The sequence below is a fragment of the Delphinapterus leucas genome, chromosome 20 (assembly GCF_059928025.1).
Source record: "Delphinapterus leucas isolate spDelLeu-1000000601 "Yukka" chromosome 20, BTC_Dleu_Yukka2, whole genome shotgun sequence".
Taxonomy (NCBI): Eukaryota; Metazoa; Chordata; class Mammalia; order Artiodactyla; family Monodontidae; genus Delphinapterus; species Delphinapterus leucas.
In genome coordinates this window covers 46800479-46824230 of record NC_143148.1, presented here as the reverse complement: position 1 = coordinate 46824230, position 23752 = coordinate 46800479, and the positions used below count along the sequence as shown (strand labels likewise).

Genomic DNA, 23752 nt, shown 5'->3' with positions numbered 1-23752 from the left:
GTGTGTGTGTGTGTGTGTGTGTGTGTGTGTGTGTGTGTGTGTGTGTGTGTGTGTGTGTGTGTGTGTGTGTGTCAAAGAGAGAAATCAAAACAAGATAGAGATATGGACAGAGATCGTCCCTGGGGTGAACAGAAGGAAAACAGGCTGTTAGCTGTGGTTCAATTTCTTTCCTCTCAAACTCCTCTGGAACATAAGGTCGATAACACCCGTCTGTTTACCTGGTAGTGTCCTGAAGACCAGCTGGGGCAGGGAGGGTAGAGCTCTTTGTAAATGGTGAGCACCGTGCAAAGTAATATTTATATTGGAGCAGAGCCTGAGGAAGTCAATTCCTTGCCGCAAAGGGTGGCGTTTGTCCCAGAGGAACTCAGGCTGGAGGGTAGAGGGCTATTTGCCCTTCCATAAATTTGAACTCCGGACAGACAGCCAGGAGGTCTGGCTTCATGAATGCTTTCTTGTGCAGGTAACGAGGAGTCTAGAACTGCATAACTCCCCTCCTTGATTTCCTTAAACTCCGCAACACAGAATAATACAGATTGGTAAGCACCACGCCCTAGGCCCGTGCTTCTCGAACTTGAGCGCGCGGGAGGCTGGTTCAAGTGCAGATTTCTGGGCCTCACTCCTAACAATTCTGATTCAGTTGGGCTGGGGTTGGTCCGAGAATTTGCATCTATAACAAGCTCCCAGGTGATACTGACACCGTCAGGCCGCAACCACTCTTTGAATAGTGCTGGTCTAGGCCTCTCTTGTCAAAAGAGGTGCCATCACTTGTCAAAATGAGACCCCGGTCTACCATCTCGGGCTTCACACCAACCCCCCACCTCAACCTTGAATGTGAAGCCAAAGGCGCTGTCTCTCTAGGGAGAAGATGCTCACGTTCAAAAGCAGTGGTTCTGCTTTGAGATGTTCATGCTCCTATGTTGTTAAAATGCAGATTCTAGTCAGCAGGTCTGGGGTGGGGCCTGGGATTCTGCCTTTCTAACAAGCTCCCAGGTAATTCCAAAGTTCCCGTTCCACAGACCACACTTTGAATGACAAGCCCTCATACTCCAGACCCATCAAATTAAAATCTCCATTTTAATACGCTCCCCAGGTAATTCTTGCATACGTTAAAATTTGAGACAGGTCACACTAAAGCAGTCCTTAATCCTGACTGCACATCAGAATCATCTGGCGAGCTTTGAAAACATGCCCACGAGACACCCTCACCCCATCAATTAAATCAGGAGCTCTGGGGGTAAGGCCCAGGCAGTGGTACACTTTGAAAAGCTTCCCAGGTGATTCTAATACATAGCCTCGGCTGAGAATCAGGACTCTGAGGCTGCAGTCATGATGGAACTCTTTGGGCTGAAGGGTTTACAGCCATGGATTGGTTCGGAAGACCTTAAGAGCACAGAGTATAAAAATGATGCTTTCCATTTATGTGAGATTTTACATTTTCCAGAATGCTTTCACAGCCTTATCTCGTATGGCTGTCACAATGGTTCTATAAAGTAAAAAAAAAAAAAAAAAAGCATTTATTTTGAGCATAAATAGTTATACCCATTTTAGAGATCAAGAAACTGAGGTTTAGAGAGATTGACTTGCTCGACATTGCATGGACAGTCACAGAGCTGGTGGTAGACTTACGACCCTTAATCGGGCTCCTCTTACCTGTTCAACTCTCAGAAAATCTGTATGCCCAAATCTCAGTGAGAAACAAGCTCCTTTTCACTGTGAGGCAGGGCATTCTTTGGTCAAGGTTTTCCAAGTGTCTGTGGTCAGATTAATTGTAAAGTGTTGTCTCACTTCAAAATTTGGGGAAACTGAGGCACCATGGTGGTGAAGAATGGTAGCAAGCCCAGAATAAGGACGGATGCAGGGTCCCCGGCTCCTCCCATCCCCCTCCCTAATATTCACAGGTTGCGGTTTGATATGGGGAAGTTAGGAATGATGGTTGCTATGGTAACCACATCCTTATCCATGCCCATCCACATGAGATTTGCGTGGTGGCCAGTCACCCCACCCCCCATAAGACAGTCATAGAAAAAGCAAACCACTTGCCCAGTGCTGAAGTCCTCCCTGGAAGGAGGGAGGCCAACCTGTCCTCTACTCCCACCTCCTATAATAGGTGCCTCCCGCGTGATGGTTAGGGGGTTGCTCTGAGGGAAGCCAAGGTAGCGAAGACCTTTTCCCCCAGTGCTGGAGGATGCCCCGTCTGGGCCCTGCAGACACTGCCTGCCTATCTAATCTCTGCTCACCCTCTCCCTTCAACTGGTAGATTCCTGCTATTCTTGTCTGGCTGCCTCACCCCCGTAGACCATTAAATGCTCTTGGGGAACAGGCCCATATCTAAACTTGGCTATAGTTCCCACAACGTTGAACTGTTGTTCAGTTCAAAAAAATAAAGGCGGGCTTCCTGGTGGCGCAGTGGTTGAGAGTCCGCCTGCCGATGCAGGGGACAGGGGTTCGTGCCCCGGTCCGGGAAGATCCCACATGCCGCGGAGCGGCTGGGCCCGTGAGCCATGGCCGCTGAGCCTGCGCGTCCGGAGCCTGTGCTCCGCAACGGGAGAGGCCACAACAGTGAGAGGAACCACGTACAGAAAAAATTAAATAAATAAAGGCTTGTGGAATTGAACAACATTTCTGTCCCTTTGCACAGAGCTAGGTGGTACTGTAATTCCCAGCGTGGGAAGAGGGGTTTCTTTCCACAGGGGCACTGGGCCCCACTCCCTGCCTTTGCTAGTAGCTGGGGCTTCTCAGCGAGGCCTTCCCTGCCCACCCTGTCCAAGTAGCCCTCATAGATACTTCAGCCACCTCCTAATACACTCACAAAACAGATTCATACTCACTGACTCAGGTGTCCACCCAGCCCTGGCCCGGGCCCAGCTCTGAGGCCTCTGGTACTTCGAACCCCAGCGCATGCTCACAATGTGAGCTCCACCCCTGCCCCCCGCCCCCCGGCCCCTCCAACCCCAGCCTCTGCTCCTGGACCCAGAGCTGAGCTCACCTTCCTGCCTGAGAAATGGAAGAATAGACAGATCACGGCAGGGAGCGACCAGCGAGAGAAAGAGTACTCGTTCCTCCAACTCAGTGGCACTGTCAACTGGACCACTGCCTTTTTGTTTAGAAAGCCCTCCCTCCCTCCCTCCCTCCCCTCCTCACTCCCCCTGCTGCAGCTGTCCAGCTCTCCCAAGAAGATTTCAGAACATCCTAGAAGAAAGATGACCACTCTAGCCTAGGGAAAAAAAGGGAACTCCAGTCTCATCTCTCCCCACCATGCCCACCCCCGGCCTGCAATTACAATCATATCTTTTCCCTGCAGATAAAAATACTTAATTTAGGGGCTTCCCTGGTGGCGCAGTGGTTGGGGGTCCGCCTGCCGATGCAGGGGACGCAGGTTCGTGCCCCGGTCCGGGAAGATCCCACATACCGCGGAGCGGCTAGGCCCGTGAGCCATGGCCGCTGAGCCTGCGCATCCGGAGCCTGTGCTCCGCAAGGGGAGAGGCCACAACAGTGAGAGACCCGCGTACCGCAAAAAAACAAAAAACAAAAAAAAAAAAAACTTAATTTATCTCACATGATTCCTCCATACACTATGTATTGTGGCACCTTCTTCACTAGAGGGCGCCACTAGGATTATTCATTCCAAATCTAAATTCTCAGGGGACACTAGTGGGGGAGGCTAGGAAGAACACACACTCCGACTCCCACATCGCCCTCCAGCCTCCCAAAGCCCCCACCAAGGCCAGGCTAAATACTTATTTTTATTCTCTTTGTTTAGTTTGTAACTCCATTTGCCCTTGAAGCAAGCTACCATCTCCCTTTCCTGTTCAAGTCTCTATGGGAACCTTGCTCACTGCTTTAGATCAGATTTGGAACTTGACTTTTGGTCAGTGGTTTCCAAACCTTGCTATATACATGGAAATTACCTGGGGAGCTGTTTTAAAAATCACGATGCTTAGTTCATACCCCAAACCAATTACATCAGAATGTCTGGGGATGGGAGCCAGACATCCATATTTTTTTTAAGATTCTAGGAGATTCCCATTCACAGCAGTCTCGGGAGCACTGCCTTAGATCTGTCTGATTTCCCACCCACAAATGATTCCTCCCGGTCACAGACAGACCAGGGAGCTTGGCTATGGCCTCAGCTCGCCCTGGTCTCTAGGTTTTTTGGGTTCAGTGGTGAAGAACCTAAAGGACTTCTTACTACGTACGTGATCTTGCAAGTCAGGCCTTGACCTTGGGACCTGCTCCCGATAACGGCACTTTTCACCCAAATTCATTCCCGTTTTTTATACAAGTTCTGGTAATTGAACTCAAACAATAGTAACATTTACACTGCACCCGTAACGGACTGAGTGACTGGCTTTACATGCAAAAATCCCATTTAATTACCCATTTTGCAGATGACATGGGTTAAATATCTTTCCCAAAGCCATACAGCTCGTAAGTACAGCAAAACCAGGATTTGAATCTACCTCCACAGACCTCAGCGTCCCCTCTCTTCATTACTGTGGAGTAGGTTGCCTCCCATATGCTTGATCCCTGTGACCACCTCTCAGGTGCCCCCATCCCTGCTTTTCTCTTGCCACCTTCCCTTATGCATTAGTTTCCTGGAGCTGCCGTGACAAAGTACGACAAACTGGGTGGCTTAAAACAAAAGCAATTGATTCTCTCACAGTTCTGGAGGCTAGAGTCCAAAATCCAGGTGTTGGCAGGGTTGGTTCCAGGTTCTGAGGGGTAATGTGTTCCATGTCCCTCTCCTGGCCTCTGGTAGTTGCGAGCAATTCACAGAGCTCCTTAGCTTGGAGATGCATCACTCCAATCTCTGCCTCTGTCTTCATGTGGCCTTCTTCCCGGTGTGTCTTTGTGTCTTCACTTGGCCTTCTTATAAGGACACCAGTCATTGGATTTAGGGCCCACCCTAATCTAGTATGACCTCATCTTAACTAATTACATATGCAAAGACCCTATTTCCAAATAAGGTCACATCCTGAGTTCCAGGTGGACATGGATTCTGGGGGGACACTTTTTTTTTTATTATAAAGTCTACTTTATTATTATTATTTTTTTGGCTGCACTGAGCGGCTTGCGGGATCTTGGTTCCCCAACCAGTGATTGAACCCGTGCCCCCTGCAGTGGAAGTATGGAGTCCGAACCGCTGGACCACAAGGGAAGTCCCTGGGGGACACTCTTCAACTCAGTACACCCTCCTACCCCAAAGACCCAAGTTCTGCCTCTGACCTCATTCGCCCTACTGACCAGGGCTTGCCACCTGCTGACAAATCTCGAGGCTGATGACCTGTTGTCCCCTGTCAGATCTGCAGCTCCTGCTGCCTGCCCAGCTGGCTACGGACAGATAGCTCCCAGCTCCCTCTGCCAGCATGGCCCACACGCTAGTCCCTCCCAGTCTCTGACTACTGAATGTATATCACAAAGGCAACACCGTTATTAATCTTGGATCTCTATGGTTGCAAATGGCCAGAGGGCAGGACCCACATCCCTAACAGTCCAGGGCTGGCCCAGACACCTGCTTGACCACTGAGGAGAACAAGTTCTCAATGAAGCCCCCCATTTCTCCACCCCACCCATCCACCATAAGTTTTACTACTTAGCTCTGAGGTTCATTGCTTTTTTTCTTTGCTATCTTTGCAGGAAATGGGTATATTGAAGGTAAAGAGCTAGAAAACTTTTTCCAAGAACTGGAGAAGGCAAGAAAAGGCTCTGGCATGGTAAGCCCAGACCCCTCTCCCATTGTTTGGAATTTTCTGTCATCCTGACCATGGCTTTGAGCATTGTCTGTCCTAGGTCATACATTCCATCAGCAGCCTGACATCTCTGGTCTTGACCCTTAGAGTTTTTCTTTTATCTGGAAGGATTTTAAAAATTGAAATACTCCCTTAAAAGAGTACCTTACCTCACTATCTCTGGGTGTCTGGGATTGAGGGGTGTTCATGGGTACCGGGGGTTGATAAACTGCCCAAAACTGCAAAAGTTTGTGTCTGCGTCTGTGTGTATAAAAAGTATTTTTTCCTAGGGAAGAGTCCATAGCCTACCTAATATGCTCAGAGGGGTCATGACTCAAGATTGGATGCCTAGGGGGGTTTCAAGTGCCTTTGTTCAAGACTGGAGTTTCTCAGCCTCGGCACTAATGACATTTGGGGTGGTGACTCTTCGTCACGGGGGGCTGTCCCTGGCATTGTAGGATGATTAGCAGCATCCCTGGCCTCTACCCATGAGATGCTAGTAGCACCCCTCCAAATTGTGACAATCAAAAATGTCTCTGGACATTGCTAAATGTCCCCTGCAGGGGATGCAGAATCGTCCCCACTACAGAACCACTGTTCTAGACCAACCAAGGTTGGAACCTCGGCAAGGACCTAGAGGAAAGTGGAGGATTGCTCCAAACCAGCATCTGAGCCAGATCGTACTGGCTCATGTGTGCATGTGTCAGACTGCCCTTCATGGCCTGAAGTGACTGCAAATCATGTCCCAGGCCCTTAACGGCAGGCATATTGTTTCCCCACGTGCCAACCTGGCATGACTGACTTCACTAAAGCCTTTTGGGGGACCGTCTGAAATATTGAAAAGGTAAGGTGATTGGAGCTAGTCTGTTGTGATTCCCATGTCTGGTTCTCGAATATATGGAGTTAGACCAACTCCCTCCCCGCCAGCTCCTGCGGGTCCTTTGGTCGGGGGGGTGGTCTCTCTACTCTCCCCTGCTGCATGTCTGTTGGCCAATCCACTGCTTATTAGCAAGTCTTCATGGAGCGCTTTGGGAGATGAGTCACAAATCCACTGGTGAACACCTGGTTCAGAGCTTGTCAGTGCGCCCTGGTGAGGAGGATGTCCAGGCGACGGGCTTAAGTGATGGAGGTGATTCATGGGTTTGTTTATCAACAGTCCCCCGTCACCCATCATTACTAGGATAATGAAGCCCGGATCACAGAAAACACAGACTTCACAACTGGTTCTGGGATCGTGGGGTAGATAGAGGAATGTGTTTTTACAAAGTGCTTCAAATCTGAAATCCTTCTCTTAGTCATTCCCTTCCTCAGATGGCATCAGGGGTGATTTTCAAGTCTGTCAACAACATTCTCAACTAACATCACCCCGGACTGGATCTCAGAGCAGCTGTTCTGTGGTAGAAAAAATACTGGCCTTGGAAACAAGAGTCATGGGTTCAAATTCTGACGATACTAGCTGGTGACCTCAGGACAAGTCACGTCATCTCAGCCTCCGTTTGTGTGTAAAATGGACAGGCTACTAACATCATGGGGACTGTTGTGGAAAGCAAACAGGATGGCCACATTTCTGATAAGGGCCTAGGCTCATTCCAGGCACATTTGTAGACGTAACGTGATAAATGTTGATAAATAAATACATATGGGCAAACTGAGACCAGTCCAAAAGGTCAAAAACAAAAGACTCTAAGAATTGGTAGAATTTTCCTTGGCCCAATCCTAGGAAACACACAACCCACCAGAAAGCCGTTAGAGAAGCGAAGAGGCTTCAGATGCCAAGATGATTCATCACTGATTAGGGATAAAGAAGAGCTCACTAATGCAAACACTTAACAAGCAGCACCCCAAGCGAAGAGAAGCTCTGAGAACTTCAAGAGAACCTTAGACTTAAGTTAGGCGGTGATGGCGCAATAGAACTTTTGAAGCTCTCTGCCTTTTTAGTAGTCACATTCATCTAGTGGACTCTTTAAATGACCCCTCAACTATATAGACTTTCTGGTCACATTCTTCCTAGCCTAAAATCAGAGTGAAAAGCATTGTAGAATTTCCAGTTAGTCTTTAAAGAAGAAAATGATCAATCACCTTTGCTCTGGTGGAATGTCTAGAACTTATTGGGGGCCCCTGCAATAGGTTGGGCTTATTAGAAGCTGCCTCAATGAAATGTTGGGGCCTGAGTTCTCACATCTGAGTGATGGAAATAAGTCCTCACCCTTCTGGTAGACTTATGGTTTAATCCATCTCAAAGGCAGGCGGGCATGTTTACTTATGTGGTACAGAGCACATCCATATGTTCTGTTTCCCTTTGAAAATAATGTGATTGAGCCTCAAAGAAGAGAACACTTAGGGCTTCCCTGGTGGCGCAGTGGTTAAGAGTCGCCTGCCAATGCAGGAGACACGGGTCTGAGCCCTGGTCCAGGAGGATCCCACGTGCTGTGGAGCAACTAAGCCCGTGCGCCACAGGTACTGAGCCTGCGCTCTAGAGCCCAAGCCACAACTGCTGAGCCCACGTGCCACAACTACCGAAGCCCGTGCTCCTGGGGCCTGTGCTCCACAGCAGGAGAGGCCACTGCAATGGGAGGCCCGTGCACCGCGGCAAAGAGCGGCCCCCGCTCGCTGCAACTGGAGAGGGCTCGCACACAGCAACGAAGACCCAACGCAGACATTAATAAATAAATAATAAATTTTAAAAAAGAGAGAGAACACTTAGATTTGGAGGAACCCTAAAAAGGGAAAGGGTGCAGCCCTGATTACTCAGAGCATTGGTTCAACCTGGTTCCATGCCTGCATATTTGGGGTGCAGAATGATTCCCCACCATTGCTGCACCAAGAGGGTGAGAGATCCACGGTTCGCAGGGGACCCAGCAGCAAAATCAGCGCCCTTTGTCTTTCTGCAGATGTCGAAGAGTGACAACCTTGGGGAGAAGATGAAGGAATTCATGCAGAAGTATGACAAGAACGCAGATGGGAAAATCGAGATGGCAGAGGTGAGTCCTAGTATCCTGCTAAGAGCTACACGGAAGGGCCGTCGGTTGCCTGTGCCTCTCCCATGCACAGGAGTCCTTCTAGGGATCCGAGTGAGGTGGTGGTCTTGAAGCCCCACCACCCCTCCCAGCACTTAGGCTGATGAAAGAGAACAGATGGAGCTTTTCCTTTGACTCACAAGGAACGAGGAAGCAACACACATTGGCCTAAGACAGGGATGAAGACTTTCAATGCTCTCAGGGTCCAACGGGTACTATAAATGTGTGATGAGCTCAGTTTAAGACAGAAGAGAGAGTGAAGTTTGAAGAACAGGAGAGTTCATGCGCCACCTTAAGGCATCCAAAGGTGTGTGTGTATAGAATTTATATATGTAGCATGTATAATTCATATATATTAATATATACACACACATACATTCATATGTGTGTATTGATGTGCATAGATATATACATATTGCTAAAAGATAAACTGAGGCATGTTAAAAATTTTAAGAGTTTATTGGAGCAAAAATCCATTCAAATGGGCCAGCGCCGAACCTAAAATAGTTAGGAACACTCTACCAATGGGAGCTACGGGAAAGACGTTTATACGGAAGAGCCAGTTACAAAGCAAGGAAATTATTTGATTGGCCGCATCATTCAGGAAAGCCTAGTTGGCTGCTTTGGCTGTTTGTTTAGACTTTGGTTTGCTAACGTAGGCTACTAAGGCATTAAGGCTGCCTTAGTCTAATGGCCTCCTTGTTTAACAATTTATATATACACACATACACTCATACAGACACATCTACATGTGCCTGTGTGTGCAGGCCTAACCAGACACCTCTGGAAATCAGTCTGCAACCCACGGTCAAGTGGTCCAGAATGATGACAGTGGCACATAAAGGAGGGCAGAACTCCTCCCGCGGTGAATTGGTTGCCATGGTGCCTTAGGTCAGTGCCCTGGAAGGAGAGACTGAGACAGAGATTCGTGGGTAGGATTTCAAGAGAAGGGAGGAGAGAGCAACAGGAAAGGGCAGAGCAAGAAGCTAAGCAAGCGCGTGGTCTCAGCTGGAGCCTCGTCTTGGCCTGATCTCATGGGGGGCTCTGGAGTGTGGATTGCGCCACGGGGTTGGCCCCACCTTGAAGCAAGCGGTAGGATGGCCCTTTGTACCCCTATGTCAATCAGGCGTTGGATGCAAGCTGCCCCCTCCAGGATGGGGTTCGGAGGGGAGGATGGCTGGGGCAGTTTGGTGGAGGGCAGTTCTCCTGCAGGGGGCAGCAATGAGCCACCAGCGGTCATCCTTCACAGCAGCTGAGGGATGGGCTACCAGCCTAGTTAACGGTGATCTGTGAAAAGCACCAAGACCATCCCTATAGATGCCTAAACTGCAGGCCTCAGAGCATCCTGACTCAAATGGGCTTAAACCAGGGGTTGGCAGGCTTTTTCTGTAAAGTTCCAGACTATGGTCAGTGTTTTAGGGTTTGCAAGCTGTAAACCCTGCCTTCAACAACTCTGCTCTGTGGCACAGAACAACCACAAACAGTAATGTAAACGAAAGGGCCCTACCATGTTCCAATACAAGTTTATTTACAGAAACAGGCATTGAGCCAGATTTGGCTCATGGGCCATAATATACTGACTCTTAGCTTAAACTATGAGAGGCTCCTAATGAGAAAGGCCATGAGAAGGACTGACCCCTGGTGAAGGAGACAAGGTCTCCAGCCCTGCTTCTCGGCAGTTCTCTTGGTTCTGTTCTCCACCCCTAAAACAGCTTCATCCTCAGGCTGGTAGCAAGCTGGCTAGAGCAGTTCCAGGCATCACATCCAGATGCAGAAGGGGCCCATCTCATTTGGTCCCTGATAAGGAAATCTTTCCCAGGGGTACCCGCAGTAGACCGCCCCTCACATTTCATTGGCCAGGAGTAGGTCACATGTCTAGCCATAAGCCAATCACTGGCCAGGGAAATGGGATTATCACATCTAGTTGAGACTAATCAGGATCTGCCTGTGACTCAAGCATGCTGGGAGCAGAGAAGAGGGGAAGCCCATTGGGGGTGGAGGGGGGCAGCCAACAGTGTTTGCGGCACAAGAGTACTTGCAGTTTTTTAAAAATCGGATATGTTGTGGTATAATTTACATATAATAAGCAGTATCGATTTGAAGTGTAAAATTCCATGAGTTTAGACAGCTGTATACAGCCATGTAATCACCACCACAATCAAAATACGCATCTCCATCACCCCCAAAATGTTCCTCTGTCTGGTCAGGCCCTCCTGCACTCAGATTAGTTTGCATTTTCTAGAATTATATATATGGAATCATCTATTAAGTATTCTTTTGAGTCTGGATACTCGCGTTTTAAAGTGAAACCACTTTCTGTCCCTCCAGCTGCTAATACCTGAAGGTTTGGGGGTGACCCAGAAGTGCTTCTCAGAACATCCTTCTTCCCCTTTGAAGGGCTGTCAGCCCCTGTTCTCAAGAAAGGAAGCAAAATGGAGCAAAATGTGACTCCCATGCTGCCTTGCCACTGGCTGGTTTCCATCCTTCCTGCAGGAAAGTCTGTTTGCTTCCTGGCAGGGCTCTCCGTAATATTACTGTTGCTCTCTGATCCCCACAGCTGGCGCAGATCTTGCCGACGGAGGAGAACTTCCTTCTGTGCTTCAGGCAGCATGTGGGCTCCAGCACCGAGTTTATGGAGGTGAGACCAAGGCGCTGCCTTCTCTTTTGTACATCGGGGCCTGACTTTCTCTCGTGTTCAGAGCCAGGCCCACCCAATGCCTGGGAATGGTCCCTGGAAGACACTAAACCCCTTTTGAGTAGCTCAACTACTCAAAATGTGGTCCATGGACCAGGAGCAACAATGTCGCCACCACCTGGGTGCTTGTTAGAAACACAGAGTCCCGGGCTTCCCTGGTGGCACAGTGGTTGAGAGTCCGCCTGCCGAGGCAGGGGACACGGGTTCGTGTCCCGGTCTGGGAAGATCCCACATGCCGCGGAGCGGCTGGGCCCGTGAGCCATGGCCGCTGAGCCTGCGCGTCCGGAGCCTGTGCTCCGCAATGGGAGAGGCCACAACAGTGAGAGGCCCGCGTACCGCAAAAAAAAGAGAGAAAGAAATGCAGAGTCCCTGACCCACTGAATCAGAATCTACATTTTAGCAAGATCCCCAGGTGACGTGTGTGCACGTTAAAGTGTGGGGAATAAGGTGAGAAGCAAGCTTGGGTAAAGTACCTTTGGAAAATAATGTGTACACACCACTTCCCATTTGGGTATTTGCCATAGATATTTGCATATTACAAGCTCTGAGAAATCCTGCAGTAAGGAGACCTGTTTCACTTGGTTTGCCTCCAGAATCTTTCATAGTTCCTTCTCACTCAATAGCATTAGTGTTCCTGGAATTCAGAGTTCCAAGGAGCATTCTTGAGAAGGATGGATTTAGGTACCATTCTAAAACTGGAAAAGCCCAGTGAGAATTCCAGTTTCCAGTATCTTCCAGGTTTGGTCTTTGACTGTGGTCTGGGCTTCACTGTCCATCTTTAAAATGGATGTTGCCATCTTTGCAGCAGCAATTCTTTGAGATCCTCATGGGAAATAGGACATCCAAACTCAAGTGTCTTTTGAGTAATATGCAATTGATAGATTGATCCATGTGAAATTGCTCATATTTAACCATTCTTTATTTACAAAAATTGGAAATTCCATGCGGTTTAACCAAATATATTACTAATGCTGATGTCCGGCGAACTACCAGTTATTTTTGCTATTTTTCTGGGGCTCTGCACCCTAGCGATTCAATGTATGTGTCCCTCAAGGTGAAATTCAACCCATACCACCCACACACACACGCACACACAGTGCCTGCTGTGATAAATAATGACTAGCCTTCAACACAACTCCAGTCGCCATTTGTCATGTTAAATCCATTTCTAGCCACCGGTAATCCCCTGTCCCTGATTCACTGCTTAAACATGACTGGAGAGCTAGTCCAGAAACACACATGGCAGTGAGTTCCCCATACAGATAGAAAGTCAGTTAGAAATAATGGATTCTTAGGGCAGAAGACTCATTTTTTTAAGTGGTAGCTTGCCTAAGCATCAGATATGGATTTAATTTTATTGTGCTTTAAAGGATTTTCTCCAGCTTTTTCACTATGGCAAAATTCCATAAGCTGGTCATTGACAGGCTGGATTCTGTTCTTAGTTCCCCCCTTGCCTGTCTAGGAGGAAAAGTCCGCCTATACATAGAACTTGTCAGGGTGCTGCTTTTGTGAGTGTCCGTTTTTCTGTCTGTAGAAAAGGGAGCGTTTATACTTGATTACTCCTTTCCTGATAGGGAGGCGGCCAGAGATTGGCCTCCCTTCCACCTATGATCAGGAGAATGGGGATGACAGCTTGCAGGGGGCAGAGATGCTTAAAGAGGAGGGGATCTCTCTCTAAATCATCAGTGGTTTCTCTCTGTGTAGTTGACATGGTTCCATATTTTACCTGCCTTTATCCTTTAAGCCCCAGAATAACTACTGAGCCAACGCCACCCCCATCCCACAGGTTTCCTGGGACCCCATCATCCTACAGGACCATCCCCTCCTGGGGCTGTCCATTCATTCCATCTTTATCAGCTGGAAACATGAAATGGCCCCTCTGTAGCCCTGAAAGGTTTGTGCTGCCAGATGCTTCCATCCCACTGCTCATCCCAACATTTTAATTTCTAACGTAAGTGACACCTCAGGATTTCTTTGAGATTTCACAAAGCCCAGGTTTCTTGAACTCTTTTCCTTGAATGGGAAGAGAATAATGACCATACTTTGTGATGGCTGAGCACAAAGTACGGGATGGAAAGAGAAGTCCAGCGTGAGAGCATGGAGCTGGGGGTGGATCCAGGGAGGGAGGGAGAGAGGGAAGGAGGGAGGTCAGAACTGCTAGGATGATCTCACTCCGAAAGCAGCTGGCTGCTTTGCTTTCTGGGAGGACTGGGGTCCCTTCAGGTTATCCTCCCCTGAGGCAATTTAGGGGGTATCTGCCTTTTTCTCGCAGTCAAGACTCAACCTAGATGAACTAAATTCCTATACACTAAAGGCATGCAGGTGGTTGGTGAAGTCATATTTGAAAATCTGCACATATTTCTTTGTGCTTACTCAAGGGCGGGCTTTCGGAGCATGGGAAGGAATATTTTGATGGAGCCGAGCATTTTCTTTCCCCAAAGAAAGAACTCTCCCCTAATCAAAAATCATTTACCCAAGTTGTACGTAGAATAAATCTACCTTTTTATTGGGACTTGCTCATATCTCATAACTTTTTAAAAAATCAGGATCAAATTTTTTGAGCCACTACTATACCATGAGAATTACACAGCCTAGTTTGCTGGTATGGAAGAAAGATCCTAAAATATCTATACATTCTCACACTCCTCACAATAAAAGGGGGACATGCCATCAACAGACGAATGTGTGGTACATATATATAATGAAATATTACTCAGCCATAAAGGAGGAATGAAATAATGCCATTTGCAGCTACATGGATGGAGCTAGAGATTATCATACTAAGTCAGAAAGAGAAAGACAAATACCATATGATATCACTGATATATGGAATCTAAAATATGACACAAATGAACTTATCTACAAAATAGAAATGGATTCACAGATATAGGGAACAGACTTGTGGCTGCCAAGGGGGAGGTGGGGTGGGGGAAGGATGGATTGGAAGTTTGGGACTAGCAGATGCAAACTATTATATATAGAATGGATAAACAACAAGGTCCTGCTGTATAGCACAGGGAACTATATTCAATATCCTGTGATAAACCATAATGGAAAAAAAATATATATATATATGCGTGTGTATGTGTGTGTGTGCGTGTGTGTGTGTATATATATATATATATATTTCTGAATCACTTTGCTGTACACCAGAAACTAACACAACATTGTAAATCAACCACAATAAAAACTTTTTTTAAAGTGGGGGACATGATGTGGAGAAGTTGAGGAGACAGGAGATCAAATTTGGGAAAAGAATTAGCGCCTGCTGACTTTCAGAAAATCAAGTTGCTGGTATCTAACTGTGCTGTTTGGAGCTGAGGGAGAAGGGAATAAAAATCAAGGGAAGAAAACTTGGAAGAAAATCTAAGAACTGTGATCAGGCACCAAAATAGACCAAAGATTAGGGAAACAGGGTTCTCTGGGCCGTTTGTCACAGATACACCCACTCTCATCCCCCACCATGGTACCCCCGCCTCCCCACAAGATAGACTGGGTTAAACACTGGGGCTTCAGGACAGCTGCATTCAGGACCAGATTTTTTCAGGACCATTGTATTAGTTAACTATCGCTGTGTGACAAATTACCCCCCAAAATTTACCAGCCTAAGGCAACAAACATTTATTATCTCTCAGTTTCTGTGGTTGGAAATTTGGTAACAGCTCAGCCAAGTGGCTCTGGTTCAGAGTCAAGATGTCAGCTGGGCTGCAGTCATCTGAAGGCTTGACTGGAGCCGGAAGATGCACTTCCAAGGTGGTGCACTCACGTGGCTGTTGGCAAGGGGCCTCAGTTTCTCACTACATGAGCCTTTCTATAGGGCTGCTTGAGTGTCCTTATGACGTGGCACCTGGCTTCCTCCAGAGTGAGTGATCAAAGAGGCAGAACAAGAAGGAAGCCTCAATGTCTTTATGACCTAGGCTTGGAAGCCACACACTGCCGTATCTGCTGTGTTCTATTCATTAGAAGTGAGTCACTAAGTTCAGTCCACATTCAAGGAGAGGGAAACTAGGGAGGTGAAGAATTGGTGGACATTTTAAAACCATTCCAACTGTTTTTCCTTGTTTCTCCTGTGTGATGTCTGCTCCTGCTCAGATGGCCAGAATAGAGAGGAAGGAGGTGGTCAGACCCATATCACCTGCTGAAGCTCTGCTTCTCTTTGATCCCCCAGATGCTGTGGTCAGCAGGCAGTTCTCTGGTCCCTCACAGGGACCCAATGCATGTACTGAATAACTGGGACTCAGATCAGAGCCCAGAACCAGTATGGAGCAAGATCCAGTGATGGACCGATTGTCTAGGCCTAGATCACATGCCTCCCTCTGGAGATGGATCAGCCCCTCTGGAACCATGTGGACTGAGCATGAGAGAGGGGTGGTTTCCTAAAAAAAATGGGGCGATGTTTTTTATCAGAAAGATGGGGGAGTGGCCTTGGGATAGTCTAAACAAACTGCCAATTCTGTTCCACCTTCAGACGTGGCTGCCATATGCATCGTGGTGGAGGGGTTGAGGACGCAGTACAATGAGGAGTAACCAAAGCCTGCTTCTGCCCCTTCCAGAGGGTTCTTACCCTTGCTCCCAACTCCCACGCGGAGAATGAGAAGCTTCCAGAACAGTAAAAGGACACCCAATATACCCACAGCAAAAATGGGATCCAACAGATCATAGTGCTGGCCCTGGTAAAAATCTGCCTGGTTAACACCTTAGAAAACCATAACCCTGGTTACAAGATGATCCTGAAGCCAGTTACAGTAAGGAGACCTTGTCCCAGCAGGCTTGTTTTCTTCTCTGTGACCTTGGCCAAGACACCTTCCCTTATCTCTTCAACTGCGACATGGAAGGGACTGGTCTAGACCATCTCCATGTCCCCATCTCATTGTAATATTCTTGAATATCAAGACCCGGCCTGGCCCGTTAAAGGAAGATGGAGGGAAGCTTATAGGTGTGGATAAATCTTTGTGAATAGGTTGACATTCCCATTCCAGGCTTGGCGGAAGTATGACACAGACAGAAGCGGCTACATCGAAGCCAACGAACTCAAGGTAAGATGAGCCTTGGAGAGGGCATGGAGGGCGCAGAGAATGGGCCTGAGACCAAAGTGGTGGTGGGTTTAAGGAACCTGGGGAGGGAGGAGAGGGTGGGTGAGGAATGTAGGTGTGTGGTCTGCTTTGGGATACTCAGGCCCAGCTCTGAATGGTTGGACATGTTCAGCCATGTGAAATCAGCAACACAGAGCTGTAGGAGTTCAACCAGTTCACGTTCCTCTGCACGTCAGTGCCCAGGACAGGCATTCCAGCAGTTTGGCCTTCTCGCTTGCACGTCTACCCCTAAATTCCTCTGGACCCAAGGAGTCCCAGGCACTGCTTAGCATGTGTCCTGGGCTCTCTGAGGAGCCAGAGCCAGTTTCTACTGCCTGGCCTATGGGGTGAGGTTGCATCCAGCAGCTCCCTCCCCCTTCAGGGTTACTCCACAAGCATTAAGGGGTGAGGGAATTGTGAGGGCTGCAAGCTACGCAAATGATGTGCCCCGGAAAACAGTGTTGAGTGACCGTCTGAAGGAGCAGGTAAGTGAGTCAGGGACAGACAGCCTGAACTGGGAGCTCTGAAGAGGACTTTGGTATTCCAGGGATTCCTGTCTGACCTGCTGAAGAAGGCGAACCGACCATATGATGAACCTAAGCTCCAAGAGTACACCCAAACCATAGTGAGTGGCTGAAAGTATCCCTCCTCCCCAGGGGTGCAGGACACGGGCCCCAAATCGGTGGGATTCGGGGTTTGTGGGGTCGCTAGTCGGCTGATTCTTCAGGTCCAGGAGAGGTGACTCCCAGTGGCAGCCAGCAAGAGGGATGCTAGTTCATGGGCCCTGCACCCTCTCTCTTGAGGTCCCCACTCAGCCAAATGCTCCTGGGACAGTGTAAGACGGGAGCATCTGTTTCCATGACAGCCTCCACAGCTCCAGGAGAGGATAAACTTGGAGAGGGTGGGCCTTCGGTGCTGGTCTGCTGTCTTCTGCGGCCCTGTCCCTGAGAAAGGGGGAGGGGAGCCATGACCAAGTCCCTGCTGTCTCCCCAGTGACCGATTCAGCCCATGCTGGTCCCTGCCACCAGGTGACCTCAGAGGACACATGAGCATACTCCCCCATCCTCCTTCCTCTCCAGTACAGGGGATGGCAGGCCAAGGTCCGACATGAGAGAAAGTCAAAACAAATAACCCAGACACCACTTTCTGTCCCCAACAGCTACGGATGTTTGACTTGAACGGGGACGGCAAACTGGGCCTCTCGGAGATGTCCCGGTAAGTGCCTGCCCTCACTCACCCCAGCATCGCTTTTCACAAGATCCCTGCAGATCATCCCTGTGCTACCGTCCCTACCGCCAAGATCAATCAGTGGGGAAGGTGACAGGTCAGGTGTCCTGAAGCACAAATCAAAGTTAGATCAAATCATGATCATCATCACCTCAACGTTCCGTCTCCCTCTTTTTAGAACTTTCCACTGACACCTGATTATTAAGTGCTCAGAGATCGTTTCCATAACTACAGATGCTCCTTCTGCATCCCCTCCCCGCAGGTCCGAGTTGTTCTTGCTTCTGCTCTGTCTCCTAATCGCTGCTCTAACATTCTCTTTCCAGACTCTTGCCTGTACAGGAAAACTTCCTGCTTAAATTTCAGGTAAAATAGCCTCTTCGCTTTTCTTCAATCCCTCCCCCCTTCCCCTCATCCCTCTGAGCTCACCCTTCCTCAGCGTGCGCGCATGCGCGCGCACACACACACACACACACACACACACACACACACACACCACACACACACTCTCTGCAGGGCTTTGGCTTCTGTCTTTAATACCTTGGGCCTTCCAGGGCATGAAGCTGACCTCGGAGGAGTTCAACGCAATCTTCACATTTTACGACAAGGTAAGACAGAGGACGGTGTGGATGGAAAAGCAGGAGGCCCGTTCCAGCCCCCCCACCCCCACCCCACCAGAATGGCTCGCCTTGGTCCTTAGGAGTAAACGAGCTGTCGGAGCAGCAATCTGAGCCATGCAGTTTCTTCCTGTCCCTTTGGATTCCCTGCAGCATCTCCTGCTGTGTGAGAAGATAAATGTCCTTCAGTGTGTGGCCTGTGGGACCCAAGGTTTTGGTTCCTTAAAAGTATAGGAGAGAATAGCTCATGGAAGAGGGTTATGCCTGGAACTAGGGTGTGATTACATTGTTGGTACCCAAAGAGAGGAGGTGCTCAGTACTGCTCCCCTGGTGCCAGGTCATAATCTTGCTGTCTTCCTAGGAAGTGGGGAGTGAGAGGCCCTCCGTACCAATGTCACCCCTCCCTTAGCTGCCCCTGTGTAGGTGACTCCAATGGTTTTCCTTAGAACTGTAGGCTTGGGGGTAAACTTTAAATAGCCTGTGTTCATCCTGACATCTTGTTGTGGGATTCGACACCCAGGGAGTTAGCGAAATGCTTCTTGAACCTCACTTACAATTTCAGTGCAAATGAAAAACACCAGAAGGGAAGGTTACCAACAGTTTTCCCTGGACCCTCCCGTTCCTGCAGTGACTGGTAAAGTCAGAAGTGACACGTTATTTGGGCACCTCTTTTGCTCAGAGTAAAGACCGTTAGCAAAGCTAGACTGGGGTCGGGGATCATGGGGCCTGAGTTCTGAGGCTCTGTGCTGACCCTCTGCTCCCCGCCAGGATGGAAGTGGCTACATTGATGAGAATGAGCTGGACGCCCTCCTGAAGGATTTGTATGAGAAAAACAAGAAGGTGAGTGGCTGAGCCCGGAGGTGGGGTGCTGTCCTGGAGGCGGGATGGGGGTGGGAAGGAAGGCCGAGCAGTGCGTTTTGCTCCTCTCTGATCACCCCCTAACAAGGCAACGGCAGTTTTTTGGCTTGGTTTTCTTCTGGTTGAATTGACTGATTTTTTTTTTTAATACACATAAAAAAGTTTGCCATCTTAACCATTTTTAAGTACAGTTCAGTGGCATTAACTACATTCACGATGTTGTGCCACTGTCACCACCATCCAGCACTCTTTTTCATCCTTCCAGACTGAAACTCTGTAGCCATTAAACAGTAACTCCCCCTTGCTGCCTGCCCCCGGCCACTGGCACTCATCATTCTACTTTCTCCGTGCATCTCACTGCTCTAGATACTTCATATAAGTGAGATCATACAGTATCTATCTTTCTGTGTCTGGCTCATTTCACTCAGCGTAACGTCTTCAAGGTTCATCCATGTTGTAGCACATGTCGGAAATTCCTTCCTTTTTAAGGCTCAGTAACATTCCGTGGTGTGTCTAGCCCCCATTTTATCTGTCCATTCACAGGCAGACACTTGGGTTTCTTCTACCTGCTGGCTGATGTAAATAATGCAGCTATGAGGCCATGGCAGTTTTGATGTGGCCCAGTTCTTGGAAGTGTCAGCCACATGGCCAACAAAAAAGACTTTTTTACAGGAATGGGGAGATGAGTCTTGGCAGCATTTTCCTCCACCTCCTGCAAAATGTCTTTCTCTGAGAAAATGGTTTTGCTGCTTTCTTTAATTAGATGAGGAACGCTCTATAATTCCTTGCGTTGTCTAACTGCCTGGGCGGTCAGGCTAGAGCTAAATATAATGCTCAATTTCAGGGCAAAAAATTCATCACAGCCTCTGAGTCTATCTGTCTCCCTTTCCAACTGCCTTCCGACTTCTTTATCCTGAATATCACCCTTCATTTCTTTCACCCTAAATTTATTTTTTTGCTTTACACTACCTACAATTGCTTTTTGAAAGAGGCAGAAAACAAATTATAAGCAAATACTTCCTAGGAAGAAAGGAAGTACTCACCAAGTGTTTGAACTCAGCAGACGTTTTCCTGGCACCAAACTCTAGGAGAAAATTATTTGTGCATCCTTATGTGTCCAAGGAATGTTGCGCATCGTAATGGAAAATATCTTTAACTGTAATTGTATTAATGAGGCATGATTATTCTCCATATCACCCTGCTTTATGCCTGAGGCTGATGGGCCTTGAAGGCAGGCATTAAATCTTGGGAGAGACCCGAATTTCCTGGTCATCATCTAACTAGGCTCTTTCTTGATTACCACAAAAGACAACTCATATGGCTACACAACTTGAATCGAGATGTGGAAACAAAAAAGAGTCAGGTGTTGGGGCTAGGAAACAACTCTGAAGATTAGAGAACAAGGATATTAATAAAATTGTTTACCCGGGAGCCTTCCACCTGTACTAAGCTCCAGATTTAGCACATGGGGATTGAGTGAATGAATCGGTAGAGAGAGCTGCATGCTTGTAAATAACAGCCCCTGAGTTGGGAGGGGAATGGCCATTTTTAGGTGAGCCCACATGGCAGATGCATATGCCTTTTTTTAAAAATAAATTTATTTTTTATTTATTTTTGGCTGTGTTGGGTCTTCGTTGCTGCATGCAGGCTTTCTCTAGTTGCGGCGAGCAGGGGCTACTCTTCATTGCCGCGTGCAGGCTTCTCATTGCGATGGCTTCTCTTGTTGCAGAGCACAGGATCTAGGCACGCAGGCTTCAGTAGTTGTGGCACGCGGGCTCAGTAGTTGTGGCTCACAGGCTCTAGAGCGCAGGCTCAGTAGTTGTGGCGCACGGGCTTCGTTGCTCCGTGGCATGTGGGATCTTCCCAGACCAGGGCTCAAACCCGTGTCCCCTGCATTGGCAGGCGGATTCTTTACCAGTGCGCCACCAGGGAAGTCCATGTATGCCATTTTGATGGTGCCTTCACGGACGGTGATTCGGTTTCTGAGCAGATTTATGTTTGAGGCTCCTGAGGGACAGGCTGATGGGCTCAAACTTCGACATTTCCTAGCAGTCCTAAGACACTTGCAACTTGCTAAAGCCATCCTCAGCTTCAAGCAATACTTCTAGACACAGAAAGTAAGCAGCCCCCTCTGTCCATTCTGCTAAAACTCTTGATGCCACACTGAACTGGAGGGTTTTGTCAAGCTCAGGCTTGATATATGGGGTCACTTCCTTAGCTCCTAATTGAGTGGTAGGTCGCTCAGGCACACCCTGGTGTTATGGACTAGGTGACATTTTTTCCAGGAACTTCACAACTTTAGTGAAGATGCCCCTCAAAGCTAGAGATGCTTGCAAAGTGCCTTGGGGCTGGGTGGTGGCACAAACCCAGGAATCAGTAACGTGAGGGGATGTCACCAAATGATGCAATAAAAGACTGACCTTGGAGCACTGAGGGCAGGTGAGCCACGTAAAGAATTACTCAGGGGACCAAGACTCCTTATGGCTGTAGAGTTGGTCCCATCCTTTAGCCAACACCTTAGTCTTTACACCTCACTTTTCTCATTAGCTGAATGGAGATAATGACCCATCAGCCTGGAAGGGGAACTATTTGAAAAAAAAAAAAAAAAGATCTGCCGACGTGTTCCATACAAAAGGAGGAGGAAGAGGAAGGAGAAGGGAAAGAAAAAGACAGTTGTTTATTGAGTTTCCAACGTTGATGATGACTTTGCTCTATTTCAGAACTTTCGGCTATTTCCATCCAAAGCAACACAAGGCATGTGGGCTGTTGGTGTTCTGTACATGTTGGCCTCCATTTTGTATGAGACTCTGGGCATATGTCTGTGGGTCACCTGTCTTAGTGCCCCTCAAGGCCACAAGGAGCCAGTGAACAAGCAGTAGGCTGGTAGGCTTGCCGCTGGAGGAGAAAGGAGTTAGAATCCCTTGTTTCGCTGGGTGAGGCTTTTAGGGAAGCATGATCCAAGGGGCCTGAAGACAAAACCAGGGAGCTCCCCTGGCATTCTCCTCCTCACCTGCAGGGACCCAGCAGATTGAGTAAATGGAGGCTCACTGAGGTAGAGGAATTTAGAGAAGCTATGCATAGATAATGACTGTCATCAACAGCTACTGTTTGGAGTGCATGCTGTGTGTCAGGTACTGTGCTAAGTATTGTTTACATTCATTTCCTCACGTAATCATCAAAACACCTCAATGAGGCAGGCTTGTTACTGTACCCATTTTACAGACGAGGCAGCTGAGACTCAGCAAAGGCTGAATACTTTCCCCAAAGCAATGCAGCCACTAAGTGAAAGGGAGAGTGTTTTTCATCCGGGGATTTCTGACTCCCAAGGCCCATGCTTTGTGTGCCTCTAAGCTACTTGCACTGAGATGGGATAAGGGAAAGGTCCTGGCTGAATGAACAGCTGGGCCGTGTAGGTGGGGCCGTCCTCTGAGCCTCTTACCCTCTCCCTCTCTGTCTCCTAGGAAATGAACATCCAACAGCTCACCAGCTACAAAAAGAGCGTCATGTCCTTGGCCGAGGCGGGGAAGCTCTACCGCAAGGACCTGGAGATTGTCCTCTGCAGTGAGCCACCCATGTAAAAGGGGGGATGGGGGCTGCTTCTCCACCTCCCCTCAAACCTGCCCCTGCTGCCCTGCCACTTCCACCCAGACCCGGAGATCCTGAGCATCCCTCCCGCTGCCCCTGCCATCTGCACACACCCCAGCCTGCAGAGCAGGAAAGAAGAGATGGAGAAGGGGCTGCTGACGGGCCCCCTGGAGCCCCCTCCAACCCAACCCTGGATGACCAGTCACAGCGCTCTGCATGCAGAGGGGCACCAACCGCATAGAAGGTGGGCGGGGGTACAGGTGGGGAGTCCCTCGTTCTCTTCGCTGTGATGCATGAGCTCATTCGCTGTATGATTTAGGCTTCTATGTCCAACAGAGTGCACCCTCCCCTCTGCCTCTCCCCTATGCCACCAGCCACCCCGAACCCCCAGGTTCCATGCCCCGCCTCGCTAGTGGTGTAGCTGTCTTCTCAGAGCTCCTTGTTCGTGGCGGGCACCGGCCCTGTCCTTGACTCAGCGTGCTCCCTTTCCCTTTGGGTTTCTTGTTTACCAAAGAAGAGTTTACAGACAATAAAAAGGAAATGTTCTCCTGTGGAAGCCCTCCCAGTTCTGGCTGAGTGGTCAACTTTCTCTCTGCCGCTAGTCCCCGACAAAGAGAGAGCCTGTTCTCGAGTGAGTGGGGAGAGTGAGGGGGCCACCCAACTGGGGCATAACCACTAGAAGCAAGGGTGTGGGACCCCAGGACGCTGTACTTTCCCTTGCCACTCACTGCCTTCTCTCCATCAGCCTGTCACTTCTCTGCTCCATGTTTGTTTCCACGTTTCTGAAATCATAACAGCAGTTATCAGTTCATTGAAAGTTTACCAAATGCCAGGTATTATGCAAAACAGTTTGCCTGCGGTATCTCTCTTAGTCCCTTGAGAGGGGTGCTGTGATTGTCTCCAGCGTACAGATGAGGAAACTCAAGATTAAAGAGGTCAAGTAACGAGCCCCATG

General features: G+C 48.7%; 1 protein-coding gene across 1 annotated transcript in view; it reads left to right on the top strand.

Annotated features, from left to right (window-relative positions):
* The window catches only part of CALB2 (calbindin 2), a 28954-nt gene extending 5598 nt beyond the window's left edge, over window positions 1-23356 (top strand). Inside the window, exons 2-11 of the mRNA XM_022583246.2 lie at window positions 5638-5714; window positions 8621-8710; window positions 11304-11384; window positions 16421-16477; window positions 17061-17138; window positions 17673-17728; window positions 18064-18103; window positions 18292-18345; window positions 19123-19194; window positions 22674-23356. Coding sequence (XP_022438954.1) covers window positions 5638-5714; window positions 8621-8710; window positions 11304-11384; window positions 16421-16477; window positions 17061-17138; window positions 17673-17728; window positions 18064-18103; window positions 18292-18345; window positions 19123-19194; window positions 22674-22790 — 722 coding nt within the window. The 3' untranslated portion in view covers window positions 22791-23356. The remainder of the gene's footprint in view (window positions 1-5637; window positions 5715-8620; window positions 8711-11303; window positions 11385-16420; window positions 16478-17060; window positions 17139-17672; window positions 17729-18063; window positions 18104-18291; window positions 18346-19122; window positions 19195-22673) is intronic.
* The last annotated feature ends 396 nt before the right edge of the window (window positions 23357-23752 follow it).